This window comes from Heteronotia binoei, chromosome 21 (assembly GCF_032191835.1).
Source record: "Heteronotia binoei isolate CCM8104 ecotype False Entrance Well chromosome 21, APGP_CSIRO_Hbin_v1, whole genome shotgun sequence".
NCBI lineage: Eukaryota > Metazoa > Chordata > Lepidosauria > Squamata > Gekkonidae > Heteronotia > Heteronotia binoei.
In genome coordinates this window covers 143,011,096-143,034,684 of record NC_083243.1, presented here as the reverse complement: position 1 = coordinate 143,034,684, position 23,589 = coordinate 143,011,096, and the positions used below count along the sequence as shown (strand labels likewise).

The 23,589-nt window shown below is 40.5% G+C and overlaps 1 protein-coding gene across 1 annotated transcript in view; it reads left to right on the top strand.

The window, feature by feature from the left end:
* The first annotated feature begins 2,147 nt into the window (after positions 1-2,147).
* Positions 2,148-23,589, top strand: part of CTR9 (CTR9 homolog, Paf1/RNA polymerase II complex component) — a 36,574-nt gene continuing 15,132 nt past the window's right edge. Inside the window, exons 1-16 of the mRNA XM_060263292.1 lie at positions 2,148-2,485; positions 3,755-3,853; positions 4,344-4,583; positions 5,255-5,372; positions 6,676-6,765; positions 9,449-9,597; positions 10,605-10,712; positions 11,259-11,366; positions 11,469-11,705; positions 13,024-13,113; positions 13,217-13,345; positions 13,461-13,644; positions 17,344-17,432; positions 17,917-18,102; positions 18,855-18,942; positions 19,035-19,183. Of these exons, the coding sequence (XP_060119275.1) occupies positions 2,441-2,485; positions 3,755-3,853; positions 4,344-4,583; positions 5,255-5,372; positions 6,676-6,765; positions 9,449-9,597; positions 10,605-10,712; positions 11,259-11,366; positions 11,469-11,705; positions 13,024-13,113; positions 13,217-13,345; positions 13,461-13,644; positions 17,344-17,432; positions 17,917-18,102; positions 18,855-18,942; positions 19,035-19,183 (2,109 nt within the window). The 5' untranslated portion in view covers positions 2,148-2,440. The remainder of the gene's footprint in view (positions 2,486-3,754; positions 3,854-4,343; positions 4,584-5,254; positions 5,373-6,675; positions 6,766-9,448; positions 9,598-10,604; positions 10,713-11,258; positions 11,367-11,468; positions 11,706-13,023; positions 13,114-13,216; positions 13,346-13,460; positions 13,645-17,343; positions 17,433-17,916; positions 18,103-18,854; positions 18,943-19,034; positions 19,184-23,589) is intronic.

The following is a 23,589-nucleotide window of genomic DNA, read 5'->3' as shown; positions in this document are numbered from 1 at the left end:
TTCTCATGGATTAAAACATGTGCAGAAGAGTGCGACTTGTCAGCACTGTGTTATGAGTGCAGCTCCTCATGTCCTCAAAATACTAAAGTTAAACATACAGTTTCAAAGCCAAAAGTGACTTCAGTTTCATTCTTATTTCTGTGGATATTCCTACCAGAAGAATAGGCTAGACAGGAAAACACATATAACTATTGCAAATTTTATTGTCAAAATTTGTCACCTATAACCCCAGCCAGTGACTACAGTATGCAGTCCACCTCAATTAATACCAGCAGAAAGCATGGGCCCTGGACTTACATGAGGCCTTGCTTGTGGATCTGCGTAGGTGGGCAGGTGGTGAGAAGATGCTTGCTGGCTAAACTGGAGGTACAGTAGGCTGCAGTTACACAATTTCGTCTCTGCCTCTTTCCCTCCCCCCACCCCAGTCTGGCCAACCAGGCATGGTCTGGTGTGGTGGTGGTGGGGGGCAGGGCCTGGCTGATGAACCTTATGGAGAGTGTCTACCCTCAGTTCCTCCAGCTGGGGATAAAAGGAAGCCCTGCTATGCTGCCCAGCCACTCTGCCTTGTGGCTTCACCTGCCTAGCCCTCCCCTTATTTCAAATTATTACAGTTGTTTCTAATTTTCTTTCCTCCCATTGTCACAACTGTGTTGGTGGTGTCAGCATGGACCTGGATCTGCTTCAGGGAAAATCTGGCCTGTGTGCCCATTGCCTACATCTTTGGGGATTCCCTTAAGGGATTTTGGGGTGAAGGCTTGCAGGGAACATGCGCAGCTCAAGGGCTGTCATAGCACCCTTACTTTCAAGTGGAAGCTTTCAAACTGCAGTTTGGCCACCCCAGAATAGAGTATTTAAGAGAATAATGTCCTAATTAAATCCAGTCTTTAGTACAGTAAATTAATCTGTTGTGATCTATTATGTGCTATTCCCTAAATACTGCAACAAGATGTAGGATAATATCCTTTGGAGATATATAAGGAACTACATCTATTGTGCAATCCAACCTGGCCTGATACAAAATGATAATTCTGCTCGCAACTGTTGCTCAGTTATGGCCAATAGTGTGCCTATACAAACAAGACTATTGGGAATATACAGTAATTCTGTTTGACTAGATGTTTTCCTGAGGCAGGTGCTTTTCTTTTTCAAATATCTGGGATACTCTTTAAAGGTAAAGGTAGTCCCCTGCGCAAGCACCAGTTGTTTCCGACTCTGGGGTGATGTCGCATCACAACATTTTCACGTCAGACTTTTTTGCTATTGCCTTCCCCAGTCATCTACACTTTCCCCCCAGCAAGCTGGGTACTCATTTTACCAACCTTGGAAGGATGGAAGGCTGAGTCAACCTTGAGCCGGCTACCTGAACCCCTACGGATTCTTCTTGCCTGTATTGTAGACAATCAGTGTCATGAGCACATCTATACAATTGTGAAGTAATTGTGAAAGATCTATACAATTGTGTTGCACATCTATACAATTGTGAAGTAATTGTGAAAGATCTATGCTGGAGACTACTTGATGAAAAGGCTAGGTGGATGCTACAGCATTATTCCCTACTGAAGTCTCCCCGCGCCCCTCAGTGTCCATGCCCAAAATCTCCAGGTATGAAAAACTACCAGCTGTGGTTGCCAGGAATTTTACAGGCCTGTCCAAAATGTTGCCTTACTGACCATATTATCCATATGGGAGGATGGCAAGTCAAGTAAAAAAATCAAATTTTTTTTTAACCCAGAAGGGTAGTGGTGGGAAACAATGGCTACATTTACTTTGTAACATGCTTAATTTGCTGTTACTGGATACTGATCCTGTCCTTTTTTAGAAAAAGCACAAAGAAGATGCTTTCTGCCCGCAGTTCGGTTTGGGTTGCTAATCTTCAGGCGGAGCCTGGAGCCCCCCGAATTGTAGCTGATTGTCAAACTAGAGATCGGTTCTCCTGAAGAAAATGGCAGCCTCAAAGGTCAAACTTTATAGCATTCCATACATTCTAGATGAAATCCCTCCCCAAAGTCTGTCCTCCACATGCACAGTTTCCAAATCTCCAGAAATTTCCCAGGCCAGAGCTGGCGCAACTCCAGAGCACTCCAGAATTCTCAGCGTGGTCTACAGTTCCCACGGCGGTTATTCTTTCCAGAGAGGACGTCACGGTCACTTCCTTCCTGCTTCGCCAGTTTGCTTTTTGGTTGTTGGTTGCCCCCTGCAGGAAGAAGAGGGAGGCAGCGGTTCAGGCTCAAGGCCGGGGCGGGATTTCTGAGGCGTAGTGGCGTTTGTTGCCGCTTCCCTTTCACTCCAGTCCTCCTGCAAGTACTTCCGAGGTCGAGGCCGCGGAGCGGCTGCGTGGGCAGAAGGTCCTGTTGCTGAGGGAGCTGCTCTGGCGGTGAGGCGTCCTCTGAAGTTGCTCGCCTGAAGCGGCTGGTACGGCGGTGGCACCACCATCCACATCATGTCCCGGGGCTCGATCGAGATCCCCCTCCGGGACACTGACGAGGTGAGTGTGGCGAATCGGAGAATCGCGAGGACGTTTGGAGTCTTAATGGCTTGCTGCGCTTCCTTTTTCTGTGTTTGTAGCTATCGGGAAGGAAGGAGGGAGACTTACTATTCTTTCCATTCCATCCTCCACTTGCCTTTTCTCGGAGGACCGCCGAGGATCCTTTATCTGCGTGTCTTTGGCCAACGGGGGCAGGCATCGACCGAAGTATTAATTGACACCTAATAACTATTTTGCCGCTTTGTAGCCATCATTGGCCGTAAAGCTGGCAGCTTCCAGTTCGCCCTTTACTATGGCTGCTTTCTTTAGCAGTCCATGGTTTTGACAGAATAAAAGGTGTTATGGGTTAACTAATAATCAATGTTAAAGGTTTCTGTGTCCATAACAATAATTTTCTGTGTGAGTTGTGTGTACATACAAACCAGAGTGACCCTGATGTGCTTTTGACAATCCTTACTTGTACTTATTTCTTTTCCTGAACTCACTGTTGAGTAGGAGAACATGCATAAGAAGATGCTCCTAGTTACTGTTCCTTCCTTTTGAATTTACAGTTATTTTACATAAAATAGAATTGCTTTTCCGCGTGTGAACTTGTGTCGAAGGGGTGTTACCCTTGTTGTTACTTCTGTGCTTTTTACAACATGGAAAGCCATTTGTGTAGGAGAATACCTATATCTGGTATGTTCTTCATATATAGTGAATGCATATGTGGTGTTTTTTCTTTGAGCTTCTGCGTAGGGAAGTAGTCTTATGTGAAATACCCATAAACTAAAAAAAGGTAAAAAGGTAAAGGTAGTCCCCTGTGCAAGCACCAGTCATTTTGGACTCTGGGGTGACGTTGCTTTCACAACGTTTTTACGGCAGACTTTTTACGGGGTAGTTTGCCATTGCCTTCCCCGGTCATCTACACTTTCCCCCCAGCAAGCTGGGTACTCATTTTACCAACCTTGGAAGAATGGAAAGCTGAGTCAGCCTGGAGCCGGCTACCTGAACCAGCTTCCACTGGGATTGAACTCTGGTCATGAGCAGAGGGCTCCGAATGCCGTACTGCAGCTTTACCACTCTGCCCATAAACTACAGGACTACAAAACCCCACTCCCTAAATATTTCAGCAAAGGCAGCAGTTTAAAGGATCTTCAGAATAAATAGTTTGTAGTAGATGTACTGTAAGATGCATAACTACTAGTACAGTGGAAATCTTAGTAGCTCATTAAACTTGTCTACTGTGGTTCATGAATATGTAATTAATCAATATGCTATATTTTTTAGGTCATCGAGCTTGACTTTGATCAGTTACCGGAGGGGGATGAAGTTATAAGTATTCTTAAACAGGAACATACTCAGCTGCACATATGGATTGCTTTAGCGGTCAGTATCTTTCCAATAATTCATTGTACAGTTTATCTGGTATTTAATTTCTAGGGAAGACTAATAACCCAGTCTTCTACATGTTTACTTGGGGAAAAGCCTTGTTGAGTTCAAGGGAGGAACTTCCAGATACATGTTCATAGGACTGCAGAGTTAATTTTGAAATGGGAATACCGGTTGTTACAAAACAGTTGTCTGAGTTTATGTTTGGGAATCTTTTATGTCTCATTTTTTGAATTACTTTATTGTTAGTGTGTTTCCCTCCTGCTTTCTTGTGTTGTTGTGCTCCAATACGAATACCTATTTCTGATTCTTTTGCATAGAACTTTGTGAGATGGAGTATAGTCATACATGCAAAGAAACGTGTGTGTGGCACCTTCTTCCACTTAAGTGAGTGGGTGAGCTGTTCCTAGTGCACACTGTATGGTGATCATCTGTGGTTCACAAATTGCAGTGAAATAGATAATATTCGGTGATATTATTTTTGTAGCTGGAATACTACAAACAAGGCAAAACCGAAGATTTTGTGAAACTGCTCGAGGCTGCTCGTATAGATGGAAACCTGGATTACAGAGACCATGAGAAAGATCAGATGACTTGCTTAGACACTTTAGCAGCCTACTATGTACAGCAGGCTCGAAAAGAAAAGAATAAAGACAACAAGAAAGAGCTTATTACGCAAGCTACTCTACTGTATACTATGGCTGACAAAATAATCATGTATGATCAGGTAACAACAATTGAAAAAATCCTATTTTGTATACAAATTTAGCAAAATTATAGTACCCATAATCCAGTTGTGGGATTGAAAGAATACCTCAGGGATCCCCAACATGGCCATGGTACCTGCTGACCCCTTTCCTGGTGCCTACCAGTCATTTTTAGAAAGTGGGTGAAGTCAGCAGGGCTTTATAACATTGAAAACTCTGAAGTCATTAAACTCACTATAGAATGTTAAATGTCAAAATTGCCTATATTTAAATGAAAACAGTTCTTGCAAGGGTGTGTGTCTGTGGTGTACAAGTTCTTTTTTCAGTGCTTCCCAAATTTCCCAGATCTTGGTCCATTGAAAGTTGTGTCATGTTATACCTTTTAAGTTGGAAACAATGATGGGGAAGGTCCTTGCAAGAAAAAAACGAGAGGAAAACATTTTCCAGGTTTTTTTCCAGGCCTTCATATTTTTACCATGGAGATATTTGAGAAAAAAGAAGCTTATAAAGTAACAGACTGGGGAATGTGTGGGTTTGCTATTTGCTAGTTCATCTTTTCTGCAATAAGAGGTCAGAGTAAACTAATTCACCATGAATCAGTAGAGTCAGGAAGAGCAAGAACTAGTATTGTCTTGGTATAACTTTTCTTCAGAGTTTCAGGAAACTTGCATTTTATTTCTTCCTTACTTAGAATCACTTATTGGGAAGAGCCTGCTTCTGTCTTTTGGAGGGTGATAAAATGGATCAAGCTGATGCACAGTTTCATTTTGTGCTCAACCAGTCTCCAAATAATATTCCGGCACTTCTTGGTGAGAAATTTGTGGAATATTTTTGGAAGTTCTCTGCTGTACTAAACTCATACAAAAGGTCTAGAGGGTAGGCCCACCAGGGTTCCTCTCATGATAATCTGAGATTCACCAAAGGCACTTTTTAAATACTATCATGTATGTATGAATAAGGGCAGACAGTTTCAGTGGCTACCGCATCCCTTTGTAGGGAATTTTCTCCCACTGCAGACTATTAGAAGCATTGTAACACATACCTATCTGAATTGGCCATCGGGGCTTGAAGTTAAGTTGGCAAATGACAGAGAAATATCAGTTATGGTTTAATTTGATAGCCCATTATTATGTCTTTGTAGTTTTGAATATGGGATTTCCAAATTCTAAGGAAAATATTTCTACTTCAGTTTTGTGGTTTGTGAACACTCATTCAAATATCTGGATCATCTTGTATATGCTTGTACAGCTAGGTATAAGCAGATTCCCCTTGTTCCATCCCAGTTCAGAATTTCATTCCAGTGGGCTTCTGTTGAATTGTGGCAGAAGTTCAAGGAGCAGAACTCTAGGAGGAAGGAGAGAATTCCTCTCTCTGTTTTCCCAAAAATACTGTAGTGCAACAGAAACCATAGCTTAAGTTTTGATCCAATGAACTCTCCAAGGGAGAAGACTGAAATCATTTGCAAACTGTGCCCTAATCAGATTCACAATCATTCCTAGCTGTGGACATTTTTATGTTACAAATGCCCATGCACATCTGAAATCTCTTCCCCACCTCCCAGAGAACATTTCTGGAGAGTCTGGGAAGTAAAGGAGCTGGTTGGGGGGAATGATGTGATTCATGATCTTTTGTCTTGGCAAAGACAGGATCTTATCTCTGCCTCCTTTGCTCTGCATGTGTTAATAATAAAAATAGAGTTCCCTTTTCAGCACCCATTTCTCTGCAAGGCCCTTCTTGCAAGGAACAGGCAAGTGATATGAATTTTTTATAATGAATAACTGATTTAAAAAGTCATTTGTATTACTTCTTTTGTATTGAACTAAGTTTTGAAGTTATCAAAAGAACAATATGTTAAACATTTGGACCTTAGATGTATCTAATTGGATCCAAGTCTTCATGTAAAATATGAACATTTCTAGAGAGTTACTTTCTTCCAAGTAAAGAAACTTAGACTTATATTTGTCTTTCTTGACATAATTGCTACCTGATATCACTTCTTTATAATTTCATGCTTCCTAACATGGTTTTATTGGAAACATGAACTGTTGTTGAATTGATCTCCATGGCAAATTTCAGTAGCTCTTAATCAGCTCTGTTGTTTGCATTGAATAGGTAAAGCATGCATTTCATTCAACAAGAAAGATTATAGAGGAGCTCTTGCCTATTACAAAAAGGCACTGCGAACCAACCCAGGCTGCCCTGGTAAGAAACAAATATTTCGGGTTAATTAAAGATTTTTTTTGGCTCATTAAAGTTGAAAACAATGTCCTTAAATCCAAGTTGTCTGAATTTATGGTTGATTTTTAAAATATTTGTACCTTCTACTCTTAGCATATTTGCTCCCAAGACAAGTTAGTTTTCTCTGCGCTATCTCATACACTTAACAATGGAAACTGTTGCCATATTGTTCCTGTGATACTGGTCATTGCTGCAGTAAAATTGAAATATTTTCATTAAAGTCAACCTAGTAAAAAAGAAATTGTATCTTTTATTGGATGAACATTTGTTGGAAAAAAGCACATACAAAGATTGAAAATGCACGTTTGGCAACAGAACCAAATACTTGGGCAGACCTTTTGTTCATGCTATTCGTTGTTAAATTATTTGACTGATGGTAGATGCAGAGACAAGCATTACAAAACTTAGCTACCTGTTTTGTGATATTCTGATTGGCATCTGAGAGGAGATGGACTACTTGAGCAGACTCTGTTAGCCCTGGCTTAGCCTTAACCCAAGGGAAAATGTATTTAGCACGGGCTTAACCATACCAAGGACATCTTAGAAGCACATGTTCGATTGTTTCTATTTCTTGCAATTCACATTTGCAGAGTCTCTGAGCAAATGGAATTTTCTTATACCTTCCTTCAAGAACAGCAGAAGGGAGGTTTGACCATCTTGCCAGGGAGAAAGCTTTCCTCATCTTGTGATCCTCTAGGTTAGTAAGATAGGGGAGAGGAGCAAGATGATACCTAATTGAATCAGACACAATAAAATCCGGGCATTTTGAGAGATCAAAGTGTCTTTCCGTGTCCTTTATCCTTTGTTGTAGAGCTTTTTTGGCCTGATCACTGTTAAGGGACAGAATGAACTGAGGGGAGAAACCCGGTAAATTTAGTTTATTAGTAATCATTTTTAACCAGCTAGATTGAAATTTATCTAATAGCAAATATGTTAGATTTTGAGGTTGAGAATTGACACTGGGCCATTTATAAAGTGAGGACAGGATTATCTTGGATTCAGTGGACATCAGGCCTGTCTCCAGTGTAAGCTTAGCATTTGAGATACATCTTGGTAACTGAAGTGCTGCCCTTAGAAATTTTGGTTGAATACGTTCCAATGGGCAGAAACAATGGGATGGAGGTCCCAAAAAGGTACCATAGAGCAGCTGGGGAATCACTCTTACTTGAAACCACTTTAATGCAGCAGGTATAAAGTGAGCCCCTCTAGTGCGCAAAAATTTTAGAATAGCATTTGCTGATCTTTCACCTTGTGTTGCTGCATAGTTACTATGGGCAATCTTCACTTCTGAAGCTTGGATCACCATACGTAGGTATTTAAAGGTGAACACTTGCTCAATAGGGTGTCCATTAATAGCCCAGTGCCTTTTCTTTTGTCTTTTTCCAAAAGTCATGGTTTTAATTTTAGAGTAATTTACTTCCAATTTGTTTTCCTTACAAAAGTCTGCAAATTTAGAGAGTGCATGTCGCAAACCAATTGGAGTCCTAGCCAAAATCACCACTGGCCCTGGTATAGTTTAGGAGGATGCAGATCAGGAGAGTTAAGGAAACTGACATCATTTAATAATCATAATAATAAAAAGGGGCAAGTAAGCATCCCTGTCTAACTCCCTTGTTGGCATTTATAGAGTCTGAAAGACATCCGTTGGTGTTATATCTGACATTTAGTTGAGTATTTCCATGGAGTGTTCTAATGAGCAATAGGAGTCTTTTATCTATAGATGATTATTCTAGCTTAGCCCAGAGCTAAGATCTTGATATAGAATCAAAAGCGGCCTTGAGGTCTATAAAAATGGCAAATAATGAGACTGAGCTACTTGTAGCATATTTCTCAATGAGGTTCTGTAAAACAATACAGTGATCTAAGATAAATCACTGCTCTCTGAAACCTTCTTGCTCTGTGGTGATCCTATCTCCCTGAGTTAACCAAGGAATAAATTTCTCTAACAAATGCCTGGAATATAACTTACTGCATATATTTAACAGGCTGATAGGTCGATAGCTCACAGGGTCATCTCTCCTCCCTTTATTTTTAAAAGCAGGCACTGCTATTCTGTAGGAATTTGGCTGTAGAATCTATCTATGTGAAGAGAGACACTAAAAAAGGCGCCCACCGCTCAATATTTTCTTTAAAAAACTTGGGAGGGATGCCATCTGAACCAGGAGCTTTACCATTTTTTAAGAGTTATATGAGATTTAATTTCCTGAGGTGAGACAGGAGGCTACTCAGGGAGTTCAGCAAAGTCATAAGTAGTAGCCAAAACTGAAGAAGCATCATTATATAATTGATAAAAGAAGGACTCCCAGGACTCGGACGTGATTAATGGATCAACAAGAAAATGAGGAAATTGTCTCTTATCTGTAATTAACCTCCAAAATCCCCTCTGATTTTTCTGCTTAACTGCAGTAATTAATTCAGACCAGGGATGCTTAGTGTAACTTTCTTCTTCTCAATAATTAACAGTTTGTAAGCTTTCTTATGAACCACTAGCTCTTGTTTGGTGAACACATTGGAATTATTATTAGATCCTTTAAATGCATGATAGACAGACATAAGCACTTTTTTTTAGCAGCTGAGCATTCGGAGTATCCAAGTGAAAAGACCTAAATCTTGAAAATTGTTTGCTTCTTTCCCTCCCTCCCTTTAGCTGAGGTTCGGCTGGGCATGGGCCACTGCTTTGTAAAACTGAACAAACTGGAAAAAGCTCGCTTGGCATTCAGCAGGGCACTGGAGCTCAATTCCAAATGTGTGGGAGCTTTAGTTGGATTGGCTGTTCTGGAACTCAATAACAAAGAGGTAGGTTTGCTTTATTGACAATCTAGTAGAGATAAGTGTCTTACCACTAAAAAATTAAGCCTGTTGAGATACAGCATGTTGCTGTTTCCTGTTTTTACAGATGTATATACAGTCTTCTATGCTCTTGAGAATGTATGATCCTTAAAAGAGATCCTTCTTAAAATGGACCATAAGTAACTATATGATACCCATGTGGTGTATGGCCCATTGCTTGTATCTAGGTTACCAGTGATTTCTATGTCTAGTGTACAATATGCCCCAACAAGCATATCTCAACGTATCTTGGGTTTTTTTCTTTATATGAAAAAAAGAAATATTTCTGTAAGGAACAAAAGGCCTATAAGTCAAGATTTCCCCTCCTTTGGAGTCCTCTTGATAAAACTTTGTCTTTGTAGTTCTAGCCCCTTACTTGGAAGTCATTAATCTCCATGGCCTCATTGTGTCACACTGTCACTGTGTTTTGTTAGCCTGTATACTATTCATAGACTTCTATGATACTTGGCTTCTGTACCCCTGCTTAGAGTATTTACTGTAACTTCAAGCAGTTTAATTGGTACAGAGCATGATTGCTGCAGGACGAGACTTACTGATTCATTTTGGAAATGCATTTAAAAGGCCTAAGAAAGATCTTCATTGATTCTTGTGCTGCTGTCCTTGGGCCTGTCAAAGTAAATTCTTTTTATGAGTTCTCATAGCTACCTTTGTAATATTTTAATACTTTGTAATTTTGACATCCTTAATAACCTGTATTCCTAATCTCACTCATCCCCAGGAGATGCATGTAATGCAGGTCGATTTCACCTTTTCACCAATAGGGAACTGGGGTGAGACAGTTGTTGATACCTGGATGACTGGAATGGAAAGCCCAGTGGAGCTACTTGTTCATGAAACGACATGATTTCTTTTTTAAGATTAGTTCTAGGAATATTATAATGAAGAAATGGTGGTTTCTGAATTCTACAATTTGAAACCTGTAAAAAGAAATAAAACATCTCTCAATGTTTCAGGCTGATTCCATCAAGAATGGCGTTCAGCTGCTCTCTAGAGCATACACAATTGATCCTAGTAACCCAATGGTGTTAAATCACTTGGCGAATCATTTCTTCTTTAAAAAGGTAAGATAGATCACTTCAAAAAAGGTGAGTTATATCATTACCTGATCATCTTAAAACATTTCTTAACAAATTAGGCTTTACATTAGGATAGCCTTAATACCATTGGTGGCAGTGTAAAGTGCGCATAAATTTCAGAAGCATGTTTACTGTGAAGGACAAGAAATACTGCACTTCTTTATTTTTTAAATAGACAGTTGAGGAGTGCATAAATACATTTATTCTTGTTATTAAGCACCCTAAGTTCTGGTCAGGATCTTTCACACTTGCAGCAGTACTGCTGGGTTCACTGCAGGCACATTTCCTTCAGGCTGGTGTCTGTCATATTCATATGGGGAAAGTATAAACCAGAACTTACTATATTTTCCACTGTCACTTTTTGATGTGAATGCAGGCAATCTTGTGTTTGATGTTTTTACACACTGAAACCACACGTGCAAACCACTCCATACTATTCAGAATTAATCCTTTCAAGAACTAAATGTCATGGACAATGATTTTGAAGGTTTTTAAGAAATTGCTGATGACTTGACCATCTTCTTTATGCAGGATTATGGTAAAGTCCAACATTTGGCTCTCCATGCTTTTCATAATACTGAAGTCGAAGCAATGCAGGCAGAGAGTTGCTACCAATTAGCCAGGTCTTTTCATGTTCAGGTATGGTGCTTTTTGTTTTTTCCTCTTTGGAAATTAGCTGTTTTTATTCTCAAAGTAAGTTTTCATGTCATATATTCTAACCCTGCCTCTCCTTTAAATTAGGAAGATTATGATCAAGCTTTTCAGTACTACTATCAAGCCACCCAATTTGCTTCTTCCTCTTTTGTGCTACCATTTTTTGGACTCGGTCAAATGTACATTTACCGGGGAGACAAAGAGAATGCATCACAATGTTTTGAAAAAGTTCTGAAAGCCTACCCTAATAATTATGAGACTATGAAAATTCTTGGATCTCTCTATGCTGCTTCAGAAGATCAAGACAAACGAGACATTGCAAAGGTATAGTATTTACAATGCACAAGTTAAGATTTGCATTGCTGACTCATTGTATTCAATGTATGTTAGTGTTTGTGAAGGCTGACCTGCCTTGGTCTGAGAAATTTATTCCCCTGTCTCCAACCTGGGGCCTTGAAATAAGCCCCTTGGTGATAATGTAGTCATGTTTAACCTGGGTTTGGTCCAGTTGACTCCAGCACCACACTGTAAAGCAAAATAAGGCTTTATTGCAAAAATTAAAGAAAAATATAGTTTCAGCGGTAGGTTCAAATACAAAGAAAAAGATAAAGATAACCCTCTAGATGGACTTTCTGAATAAGGTCTAAGCAGTGTAGACTTTAACTTAGAATAACGTCTTAGAATTCTGGGGAATTCCCTTCATAGCAAGCAGCATTAATTCATACACATGTAGCATAAGGCACAGCAAGTAACAGGGATGGGGGAAGGGAAGTCTTTTGGAAGAAGAGCATGTTTTCCTCTCCTTCCCTCTTTACCCTGCTGAAACTGGTGAGCCAGTTAGTAGGCATGAGAATGGACTTTGACAGACTAACCATCAGTGGGGAGGGGTAGATGACACTTGCTACTAACAGACCAGAGCAAAAAAAAGTCAAGTGGAACTTTTCTCAGAAGATGGCTTTTCTCTTGCCAATGCTTAATTTTTATTAACTCTGGGTATATTGGTGAAAGATTGGGAAGTCTCTGAAATTGAAGCTCTAACAGACATCAGTTGTCTACCCAATAAACACAAGCAGAAAAAAGTCTCCGTTAACTATCTTGAAGTGGGATCATAGCATAACTACAGTAAACTTTGGTGTGTGGGCTGTTTTCATGCAAAATGTTCATAACACAATTAAATGTTTCCACCTATCGGTATCTGCTATTTAAAATGAATAATCTGGCAACTGTTAGCTCATTTTTTCAATTCAGTTTGACTTCTTAGCATTAACAAGATATATTTGCATTGTGTGTGTGTTTTAATGATGCTAAGTTCTATATATCAGCAAATCATTAGCTGTTATAAATCAAAACTATCTTCTTGCACTATCCTTATTCCTTAGTATGCAAGTTTTAAATTACTGTGTTCTATTGAAAATCATGTTGGCAAATATTTTTGTCTGTTCTTAATGAGAAATTGCTGAGCATCAAATGATTTCATGGCTTTAAATAGTAGCGCTTAATAGTACATCTGAAAACTATTAGGTTTGTGAGTCTCCCTCTGATTGTGTGCAATAATGCCAAATTCTGCTTTGTTGAAAAATGTAAAGTCTTTGGACTTTTTAAGCATCCTTGTCATGCCTAAATTATGGGTCCTTTTTTACAGGGTCATTTGAAGAAGGTCACAGAACAGTACCCAGATGATGTAGAAGCATGGATTGAGCTTGCACAAATCTTAGAACAGACAGATATACAGGTAGAGATAAGATAGATCAAGTACACTCTCTTTAAACTACATAATTATTAGAGCTGAACTTTTAACCTCTTCACTCTTTCATGTTTATCTATAAATTTCTTAGGGTGCTCTCTCTGCTTATGGTACAGCAACACGAATCCTTCAGGAGAAAGTGCAAGCTGATGTCCCTCCAGAGATTTTGAATAATGTGGGTGCTCTTCACTTCAGACTTGGAAATTTAGGAGAAGCAAAGGTATGAAGCGTGCTGCTGTGCAACTTTTGTACAATAATTAGTACTTGAACTTGTGCAATTTTTGTATTCTTAAAAACATACACTTATGTTCCCGTTTCAATTTTTTTGCCTTTAGAAATACTTCTTGGCATCGTTGGATCGTGCTAAAGCAGAAGCTGAGCATGATGAGCACTACTACAATGCTATCTCAGTGACTACCTCCTACAACCTTGCTAGATTGTATGAAGCAATGTGTGAATTCCACGAAGCGGAAAAATTGTACAAGAACATCCTAAGAGAACATCCTAATTATGTTGACTGTAAGAAACTTTTGCCATTGCTTTTCAAACTGCATGATTTTGTGGGTGCTTCCCTAGAAGCATATATTTGAAGAGTGTATAGATATAGGGAAGGCACAGGTCAAAACTGGAAAAATTAAGAGAAAAGGCATCCTCTCCCCCCCCCCCCATTTTTCCCTGAGTACTTGTTCAGTTTTTCCAACAGAAAAGGTTTTTTTAGAATGAGTGAAATGCTTTTTAATGGAAGGTTTTATTTGCTCAAAATGTGTGGTATGGCAAATTTTGTCTACAGTTCATATATTATAATGTATTGGAAAATTTGGGGGGGGGAGGCCTGGGGGTTGGGGGGAGACAGGCTTTTGTTCATTTTCTTCCTGGGCCTCTACATCACTAATTTCTTTTACTACTGGCTGTAATCATTCTGTATCCCATGTTATCGCAGCTGGGGTTTTTTTGTTTGCAAGACTGAACATTATACCTACAATCGTTTTGCAGGGGAGATTTTTGAATAGGCCTTATGCTGACAGAATCTGCCCTTGTGACCTTAACAGGATTGATACATCCTTTCATGCTCTGCTGGAATGCAGATTGAGATTATGAGGGATTACTGTTTTAAACCTTTATTTAACCAGTCATTCTCCCCCCCCCCCCCCCGCCAATACTTTGGAAACCTTGTCCCTTTTGCTCAGTGGTAAGGATCCTAAGAACACTCTAGCTGTTGCGAAATTTGTTTCAGCCCTTTTAGCCCTTGCATCAAAAATTAAGTGTCTGCTGTTTAAGATTTTGTGACTTGATGATTCATGAGTCAATAATAATAATAATAATAATATTTAATTTGTATTCTGCCCTCTCCACCGAAGCAGGCTCAGGGCGGCTCACATAGCATAATATAAAATACAAACATTGCAAAAATAAAAGCACACTATTTACACAACATATTACATTTTTCAATTCACTTATATATGCTATTACATTAAAACCATCTAATTAAAACCATCAAATTCAATTCCAGCAAATTAGTTTGGTGCTACAGTCTCGATGTTACTCATCTTACAATTTTACATGACGATGGTACAATAGGTTCCACATTAAGAAAAAGCCAGCCAAAAGAGGGTAGTCTTGCAGGCCCTGAGGAGCTGGGCAAGGTTCTGCAGGGCCCTTACCTCTTCTGGTAATTGGTTCCACCAGTGGGGAGCTTTCTCTTGTAGCTTTCAGTTTGGCCTCCTTCAGCCCAGGGATTGTCAATAGATTTTGCAAACCAGATCTCAATACCCTCTGGGGAGTATATGGGGAGAGACGGTCCCTAAGGTAGGCAGGTCCTCGGCCATATAGGGCTTTAAAGATAATAACAAGCACCTTGTAACGAACCCAGTACACAATTGGCAACCAGTGCAGTTCCCTCAGCCTCAGCTGTATGTGCTCCCACTTACGGAGCCCCAATAACAGTCTGGCTGCTGCGTTCTGCACTAGCTGCAGTTTCTGGGTTCAGCACAGGGGCAGCCCCATGTAGAAGGCATTACAGTAGTCTAACCTCGAGGTGACCGTTGCATGGATCACTGTTGCCAGGAAGGGGGCCAACTGCTCACCCGCCTAAAATGAAAAAAGGTGGATTTAGCAGTGGCTGCTATCTGGGCCTCCATTGACAAGGAAGGCTCCAGTAGCACCCCAAGCTCTTGACCTTGCATGCCGTTTCCAATGGCATACCGTCAAAAACTGGTAGGGGGATTTCCCTTCCCAGGCTGCCACGGTTCAGGCAAAGGACCTCTGTCTTTTCTGGGTTCAACTTCAACCCATGCAGCCTGAGCCATCCTGCCACAGCTTGCAATGCCAGGTCCAGATTTTCTGGGACGCAGGCAGGCCATCCATCCATCAGTAGATAGAGCTAGGTGTCATAGCATATTTGTGATAGCCCAGCCCATACCTCCGGGCAATCTGGGCAAGGGGGCGCATGTAGATGTTAAACAACATCGGGGAGAGCACCGCCCCCTGTGGCACCCCACAATTAAGTGGATGCCTCTGGGACAGTTCTCCCCCAATTGCCACCCTTTGTCCCTGACCATCAAGGAAAGAGGAAAGCCATTGCAAGGCCAGCCCCTGAATCCCCACATCAGCGAGGCGGCGGGTCAGTAGCTGATGGTCAACCGTATCGAACGTAGCTGACAACCTCAGCACTGCCAAACTGCCTCGATCCAGATGCCGCTGGAGGTCATCCACCAGGGCAACCAGCACTGTCTCCGTCCCACGACCCCACGAAAGCCGGACTGGTGGGGATCTAGGACGGAAATATCATCCAGAAAACTCTGCAGCTGTAATGCTATTGCCCTCTCAATAATTTTGCCCCAAAAGGGCAAATTTGAGACCAGCCGGTAATGTGCCAATTTGGCCGGATCTGATGTAGCCTTTTTCAGGAGAGGGTGGACCACAGCCTCTTTAAAAGGCGTTGGAAAAAGTCCCTCCGAGAGGGATCTATTTACGGTGTTCCATATAGGACACCTAAGCTTCCTCTGGCAAGCTTTAATTAGCCAGGAGGGGCACGGGTCCAGATCACAAGTTGTTGGGCGTACAGCGGAGAGGATTCTGTCAACTTCCTCCAAGCTGAGTGTGTCGAAGCATTCCAGGACTGGACCATAAGACCGGCACGGGGCCTCGAGTTCACATACTGTATCCAATGTGGCGGGGAGGTCGTGGCAGAGTGACGCAATCTTATCTGCAAAAATTTTTGCAAAAGCCTCACAGCCTATCTCTAATTCCCTAGCATTTGCCCTGCCCACGTAACCCCCCCCCACTGTGGTGGCGCCGGTCGTACGTCTGTGCAAACCCTTCCTGCACCCATGTAGTGGCTCGTCTACTCCCAAAAGACTTTCTGCCCCCCCCCCCGCCCCGGATTGTGCTGTAAATTTTCTGATGATGAAAGGCAGTTCTGTCAATTTCCTGCTTTATTCCTCCTGCTAAAGCCCACTAGTTTCTCTAAGATACTGTTACTGGGGGACAGGAAGTAGCATGAGGGCAAATTGGGGGTTTGCAGCAGGAAGTGAAATTCTGGATCACACCTCTAGAAAAGGAAGACATCGGTATTTTTATGTTTGTTAAATATTCCAAATTAAGTTATAAATAATTCATTTCATATTGCTAAATTATTAAAATAAGTGTAAGTAATGTAGGAAAGTAATTCTGGCATACCCTCTGAAAAAATGAGGGAGATGCTTCTTTCTCCCGTTTTCAAATCTTTTGAAACTTTGAATCTTAACTAGGAAAACAGCAAAGTTGATCAAATGTCTGGTAATCTGAGCCTTGCAGATACATTCATCTGTAATGCCTTTTTCACAAGGCATGTTGGGCAGAACTGTCCTTCTCTTTTCGATTTCAGTTCAATGCCATTGAGGGAGCTTTCGTAGAACTGTAACATAGTATTGCATCAAGCCAGTGCAGCAACGTGGGTTTGCATTGTTCTCACGTAAATTAAGAATGGCACACTGGTGACTGGCATAAATATTGGTCCCATCAGGCTCTTTCTCTGCTTTTACTGCTCAGACCCACAGCAGCTTTTTAACAGGCTGTCAGTGGCTGTTCAATACACTTGAAATGCTAACCCACTCTAGCCTGACATCCCTGGTCAATTCATAACACCTGTGCCATAGACAGGCCTCATTTTGCACTTAATGGCATGATAATTTTAAAAATAGGGCCTTTGATTATTCTAGTGTATTTTTGTGTATTCAGGCTATCTGCGTTTAGGAGCAATGGCACGAGATAAGGGAAACTTTTATGAAGCTTCCGACTGGTTTAAAGAAGCACTTCAAATCAATCAGGTTAGTATGAGTGTGGATGTGTTGAACAGTCAATGTTACTGTTTGTCAGGTTCCTAAAGCCTTCTGTGAGGACGTTTCAAATCTTTACATTGATAAGAATACTGACTAAAAATTGAATGATATGAGGTATCAGTTTTCACATTGTACTAGAAATGACGTATTACTTTTTTGCATGATCAGTGGGAGGTACCCAGGAAGGCATTTTTGGCAGCTACTTGACTCTTCTGTTTAAAGGAAATCTGCCAGAATTTGAGCAACTATATCTGAATGTTTTGTAAACTTTTAAAGAGAATTTTCAGTAGTAAACTATTAGAATGTTCCCTTTAAAGTATTCTTTTAAAACAATACCTCTTGAACTGTTGTTTAAGCTAAACCTGGGGGATGAGCAGAGTTGTGGTGAGAAGGTTATAAATAAGCACTTATTCTATGTAAACAGGTCTAAACTTACTGGGGTGATATCTCTCTTTCTCTCAATGTGTTTTAGGATCATCCAGATGCTTGGTCCTTAATTGGTAATCTTCATTTGGCTAAACAAGAGTGGGGTCCGGGCCAGAAGAAATTTGAAAGAATATTGAAGCAGCCATCCACCCAGAATGACACATACTCTATGTTGGCTCTGGGTAATGTTTGGTTACAGACTTTGCACCAGCCCACCAGAGACAGAGAGAAGGTAATTTATTTCATTTTTAAGCAAAATTTGTAGTCTGCTTTTCTCATTCAGCCTCAAAGCAGATTACAACTAAGAACAATGCAGAGCAGATTAATACATGCAGCCAACAAGTATTCCGTAGTAATTAAATCTAGGAAGGGCAGCCATGAAGGAGCTAGAAAAGATTTTTAAGTGTAAGGATGTGCCACCAGCGACCAAGATCGAGATAATTCATGCCATCATATTTCCTATAATTATGTATGAGTGTGGAAGTTGGAGGAATGAAGAAAGCTGACAGGAAGAAAGTTGATTCATGTAAAATGTAGTATTGGAGAAGAGTTTGATGGATGCCATGGACAACAATAAAGCCATAGGTGGGTTTTAGGTCAAATCAAGTCTGAACTGTCTTTAGAAGCTAAAGTGATTAAACTGAGGCTATCATACTTTGGTCACATTATGAGAAGGCAGGAGTCACTAGAAAAAACAATAATGGTAGAAAAAGTTGAAGGCAGCAGAAAAAGAGGAAGATCCAACATTGATTTCATCAAGGAGGCCATAGCCCTCAGTTCACAATGCCTAATCAAGGCTGTTAATGATAGGACATTTTAGAGGTCATATATTTATAGGGTTGTCATAGGTTAGAAACAGCTTGATGGCATTTAATGCACACAATTGTAAATGCCATGTATGTTCATGTTGTATTTCTGTGGTCTTTTCAGCAACCATTAGCTCAGTTCTTACGTTGTAAATACTCATTAAAAAAATTTTAATAGGAAAAGCGCCATCAGGACCGTGCACTAGCCATCTACAAACAAGTACTCAGGAACGATCCAAAGAATTTGTATGCTGCTAATGGCATAGGTGACTATTGGATCTGAATTTTCTTCTAGATTCTGCTGTTTGGGTGGTAGTGCATACATTTGAAACTTTTCCTCTGGCTTCTCCTTTTTTAGGAGCTGTCCTGGCACACAAAGGATATTTCCGTGAAGCTCGTGATGTTTTTGCTCAAGTGAGAGAAGCAACAGCAGACATCAGTGATGTGTGGCTCAATCTTGCACACATTTATGTGGAACAAAAACAGTACATCAGTGCTGTACAGATGGTAATCCTTAAAAACAAAGGCTTGGAAACATGTCTTATAAAACCCAAATCCAAAGTAAAGTTGCAAAAGCAACATGGATTTTCCTGAAGAAAGGTTTTCTAAACTTTATCACTATGATAGCAGATTGATAAGTACTATTTGGAAGGGAAAATGCAAGGCTTTCTTTTTAAACACAGCTGTTACTAAGATTTGTGTTTTCAGGAGGGTGTTAAACTCTTTTCCCCTTCTAGAACAGACATGAAATCTCTTATTTCCATAGTTGTTTGCTTCATAATGCTAATAAGGAACAGCTTGATCCAGAAATATGGGGTAAGAAATGGAATCACTCTGTAATAAAATCTGATGGAAGGAGGTTAAGAGAACACTTAAAAAAACATTAAAAACTTATATGGACTTTCCTACTGTCCTACAGGGCTTCAGGTGACTTGCAGGAACACTGCTAGTATCAGTGTAAGGTTCTGAAGTGGAAGGAAAATGTTAACCAAAATCCCACCCCCCACCCATGTCAGGCATATCCTTGCAGTGGCAGATAACATTTATTGGATATGGGCCACTATATGTTTCTTTTAGCGTGTTCAAAGGATGTATACTTCCATTAACTTGTTGCTGTTTTGCCTTAGCCTTTTCTCTTACTGAGGCATAGAAACATAGAGCTGGAAGTGACCTCAAGGGTCATCTAGTTCAACCCATGTAGGACACAGGAAGTTTACAACTACCACTCTCCCAGTGACCCCTTCTCTATGTCCAGAGAATGGCAAAATGCCTCCAGGATCCCTAGCCAATCTGGCCTGGAGGAAAATTCCTTCCTGACCCCAAAGTGACATGTTAAGAAAGGGCTACAACAGCTGAACACTAATTCATCCCTTTCTGCCTTCCATCTGATGATCTGCATAAATTCACAGAATCAACATTGCTGTCAGATGGCCATCTAGCATCTTCTAAAAAAAAAACACCCAAGAAGGAGGGTCCTCCATCTCCTGAGGAAGCCTGTTCCACTGAGGAATCACCCTGTCATGAAGATCTTTCTAATGTTTAGCGAAAAATTCTTCTTATTCAATTGCTATCCACTAGTTGTGCTTAGTCCTTCTGGGACAACAGAAAACAACTCTGCTAACAACTCCACTCAGTCTTCTATATAAGTCTTTCAAACACTTGAAGATTAGTATATCACCTCTTAGTCATCTCCTCTCTAGGCTAGAGATACCTAGCTCTGTCAGCTTTTCCTCACAGGACTTGGTTTCCAGGACTCTTTGCCCGCCTCTGGACACATTCTAGTTTGTCAACAACCTTCTTAAACTGTAGTGGCCAAAACTGAACACAGGACTTTGAGGTCTAATCAGAGCGACGTGGTTTTATCACTTCACATAATATAGACACTATGCTTCTGTTGATGCAACCCAGAATCACATTTTATCTTTTTAGCCACAACATCACACTGCTGACCCGTGTTCAGTGTATGGTCTGCTAACACCCCTAGATTCTTTTTGCATATACTACTGCCAAGACAAGTCTCACCCATCCTATAATTATGCATTTGATTCCCCCCCCCCTACCTAAATGCAGAACTGTACATTTATCACTGTTGAAATCCATTTTGGATTAGTTTTGGCCCAGTTTTCCTGCCTGTCAAGATTGTCCTGTGTCTTGATTCTGCCTTCTGCTGTAATTGTTACCCCTCCCAATTCACTGTCATCTGCCAGTTTAATGATCATCTCCTTTATTCCTTCATCCAAGTAATTTATAACAGTGTTGAACAACACAGGGCTCAGGACAGATCCATGAAGCACTTCACTTTTCACTCCTCTCCAAGAGGATGAGAATCTGTTAACAAGCTCTCTTTGGGAGCAATCTATTAGTCAGTCACAAATCCACCTAACAGTAATAGGATCCAAACCACATTTTATCAACTTGTCAACAAGAGTATCATCTGGAACCTTATCAAAAGCCTTACTGAAATCAAGATAAACCATGTCCACAGCATTCCCCTGATCCAACAAGGTAGCAAGTCTCTCATTTAAAGAGCTTCTTTTAACAAGAGAAGGTTCTTGTGCTGGCAAAAAGTGCCACCATTAGTGGAATGAATCCTCCAGACATTAGACATCTTCTTTTGGTGGCCCAAAGAATGCATCAGAGGCTTCAGTATAAACAGAAAATAGAAAATGTCCAAAGTTCTCAGTATTGTTAACACTATCTTTCTCGAAAATGCACAAAATGTTAAGCTACTGATATCTATGTCCCTTGGAAGAAAAATGAAACCTCCAATAATTACTGTGGAGCTTTTCTATTGGCATGCCTAGTTTAAGGTAAAGGTAGTCCCTGTGCAAACACCAGTCATTTCCGACTCTGGGGTGATGTTGCATCATGACGTTTTCATGGGAGACTTTTTAAAGGGTGGTTTGCTTGCCATTGCCTTCCCCAATCATCTACTGTTTCCCCTCAGCAAGCTGGGCACTCATTTTACCGACCTCGGAAGGGTGGAAGACTGAGTCAATCCTGAGCAGGCTACCTGAACCCAGCTTCTGCCGGGATTGAACTCAGGTTGTGAGCAGGGAGCTTGGACTGCAATCATTGTTCCCTCTAGGCTGAGTTAATGTGAGTTAGCTCACAGTTTTTTAGCCTCCAGCTCACACATCTCTGTCTTAGCTCAGGAAGGATGGCCACAGAGCACACAAATGTATGCAGTAGCCAAATTGCTAACTCACAACTTTTAATGCCAGTAGCTCACAAAGTAGAATTTTTGCTCACAAGACTGCACAGCTTAGAGGGAACATTGACTGCAGTACTGCAGCTTTACTACTGCACCACGGGGCTGCTTATGCCTAGTTTACAGTGGTGCATACAAAATGGATGTACATATTTGGTAAATTACATTTATTAATTTAAACTGGAGGTTTAAAATGGAGTCTTAAAGCAGTACATTAAGAGGAGGATGTTATTTCTTCACTATTCAGAGTAAAGAACAAATGAACAAGTGTCTATGAACTTATTAGTTTCAGTGGAATTTTTCAAAAAGCAACATAACTTTCACAGACAGAAATAGGAAAGTGTTATGCCAAACATGGGAGTTTGCTACTTAATTTAGCAATATGCAACCAAGTTGATGGCTGCAAGAAAAGAGAAAGACTTGAAATGGATTGACTCAGTAAAGGCAGCACAGCCCTCAGTTTGCAAGACCTGAGCAAGGCTGTTAGCAATAGGATGCTTTGGAGGCCATTAAATCATAGAGTGGCCTAAATTGGAAGCAACGTTACACACATACTCATGCAACTGAGAATCTTTACTTAGGGAATAGGATTCTTAAAGCAGTGGGAGCATCAGCAAATCGTAGATTTATCTTCGGATCTGTATACCTTTTGTCTCAAATCTTGTATGATTTGTTTTAAAGTATTACCTAATTGAATATTTTTATTTTTAATATTTATTTTTAATCAGGAATGCCAAGTTTATATTAGATATAAAGTAGATAAGTTTTTCTTATTTGATTTAGGAATATAGCAAAAATATCCCTATGTAGTCTAGGACGGTACCTTTAACCTGTGTTCCAGGGAGACCGGATGTTGGAGCGGGGTGAGGGGTGCTTAATGAGAAGGTCAGCAGCAATAGTAGTAGACAGGCTTCTCTGAAGGGCAACATGCCCAATACTTCCCCTGCTTCTGCAAAAAGGTGTGCTGTCGATCATGTTGGCAGTTTATACATAGCAACAGTGAAGGCCTGAACAGCGCACTGTGTGATATTAGCGTGCACCTCTAAAATACATCCTAGCTGCACAGAAGTTACTTAGCAGGCAAACTGATAATGTGAAAAAAGGTTCCCTGAAAGTGGTAAGCTTGAAAACTACTGGTCTGGAACCTCAGCATCCTGATTCATATACAAACCAATTATCAGAATTGTTACAATCTAATCCATTTTTAGAAATTTCCTGCAATCATTTGGACTGTCATTTTCTGTCATTCATTAATGACATGGTATAATATCTTCTTTCAGGGATCCCTGATCTCATTGAACATTTTTTTTCCAGTCCCAACACCTTTTGTCCTTTTTTTTTTAATTTCAAAGATTTGTATCTTGTCTTTGAACTCAAGGCACAGCCCTCTTAATTAGAGTGAATATTTACTGATGTGTTCGGTGTAAAAAATCTAGAGATTTCAAATTGTGCAAAATAACAATGGCTCTTCCCCTGGTATAAGTAAACAATAACAGTGCTTGCTGCAAATAACACTGTGAAATTTCAGTTTCAGCAAATACCAAGTGATTGAGGTTCCCATTGTAATGAGGTTAAGAGTTGTAAAGCTCTGAGGACACTTATGCAGCAGATTTAATAGTTAGTGTGATGCTACAGTGTGTCCAGCAACAGGTTTCTGAACTGAATTTATCAAACACATTTTTAGGATTGAGAACAACTGTTT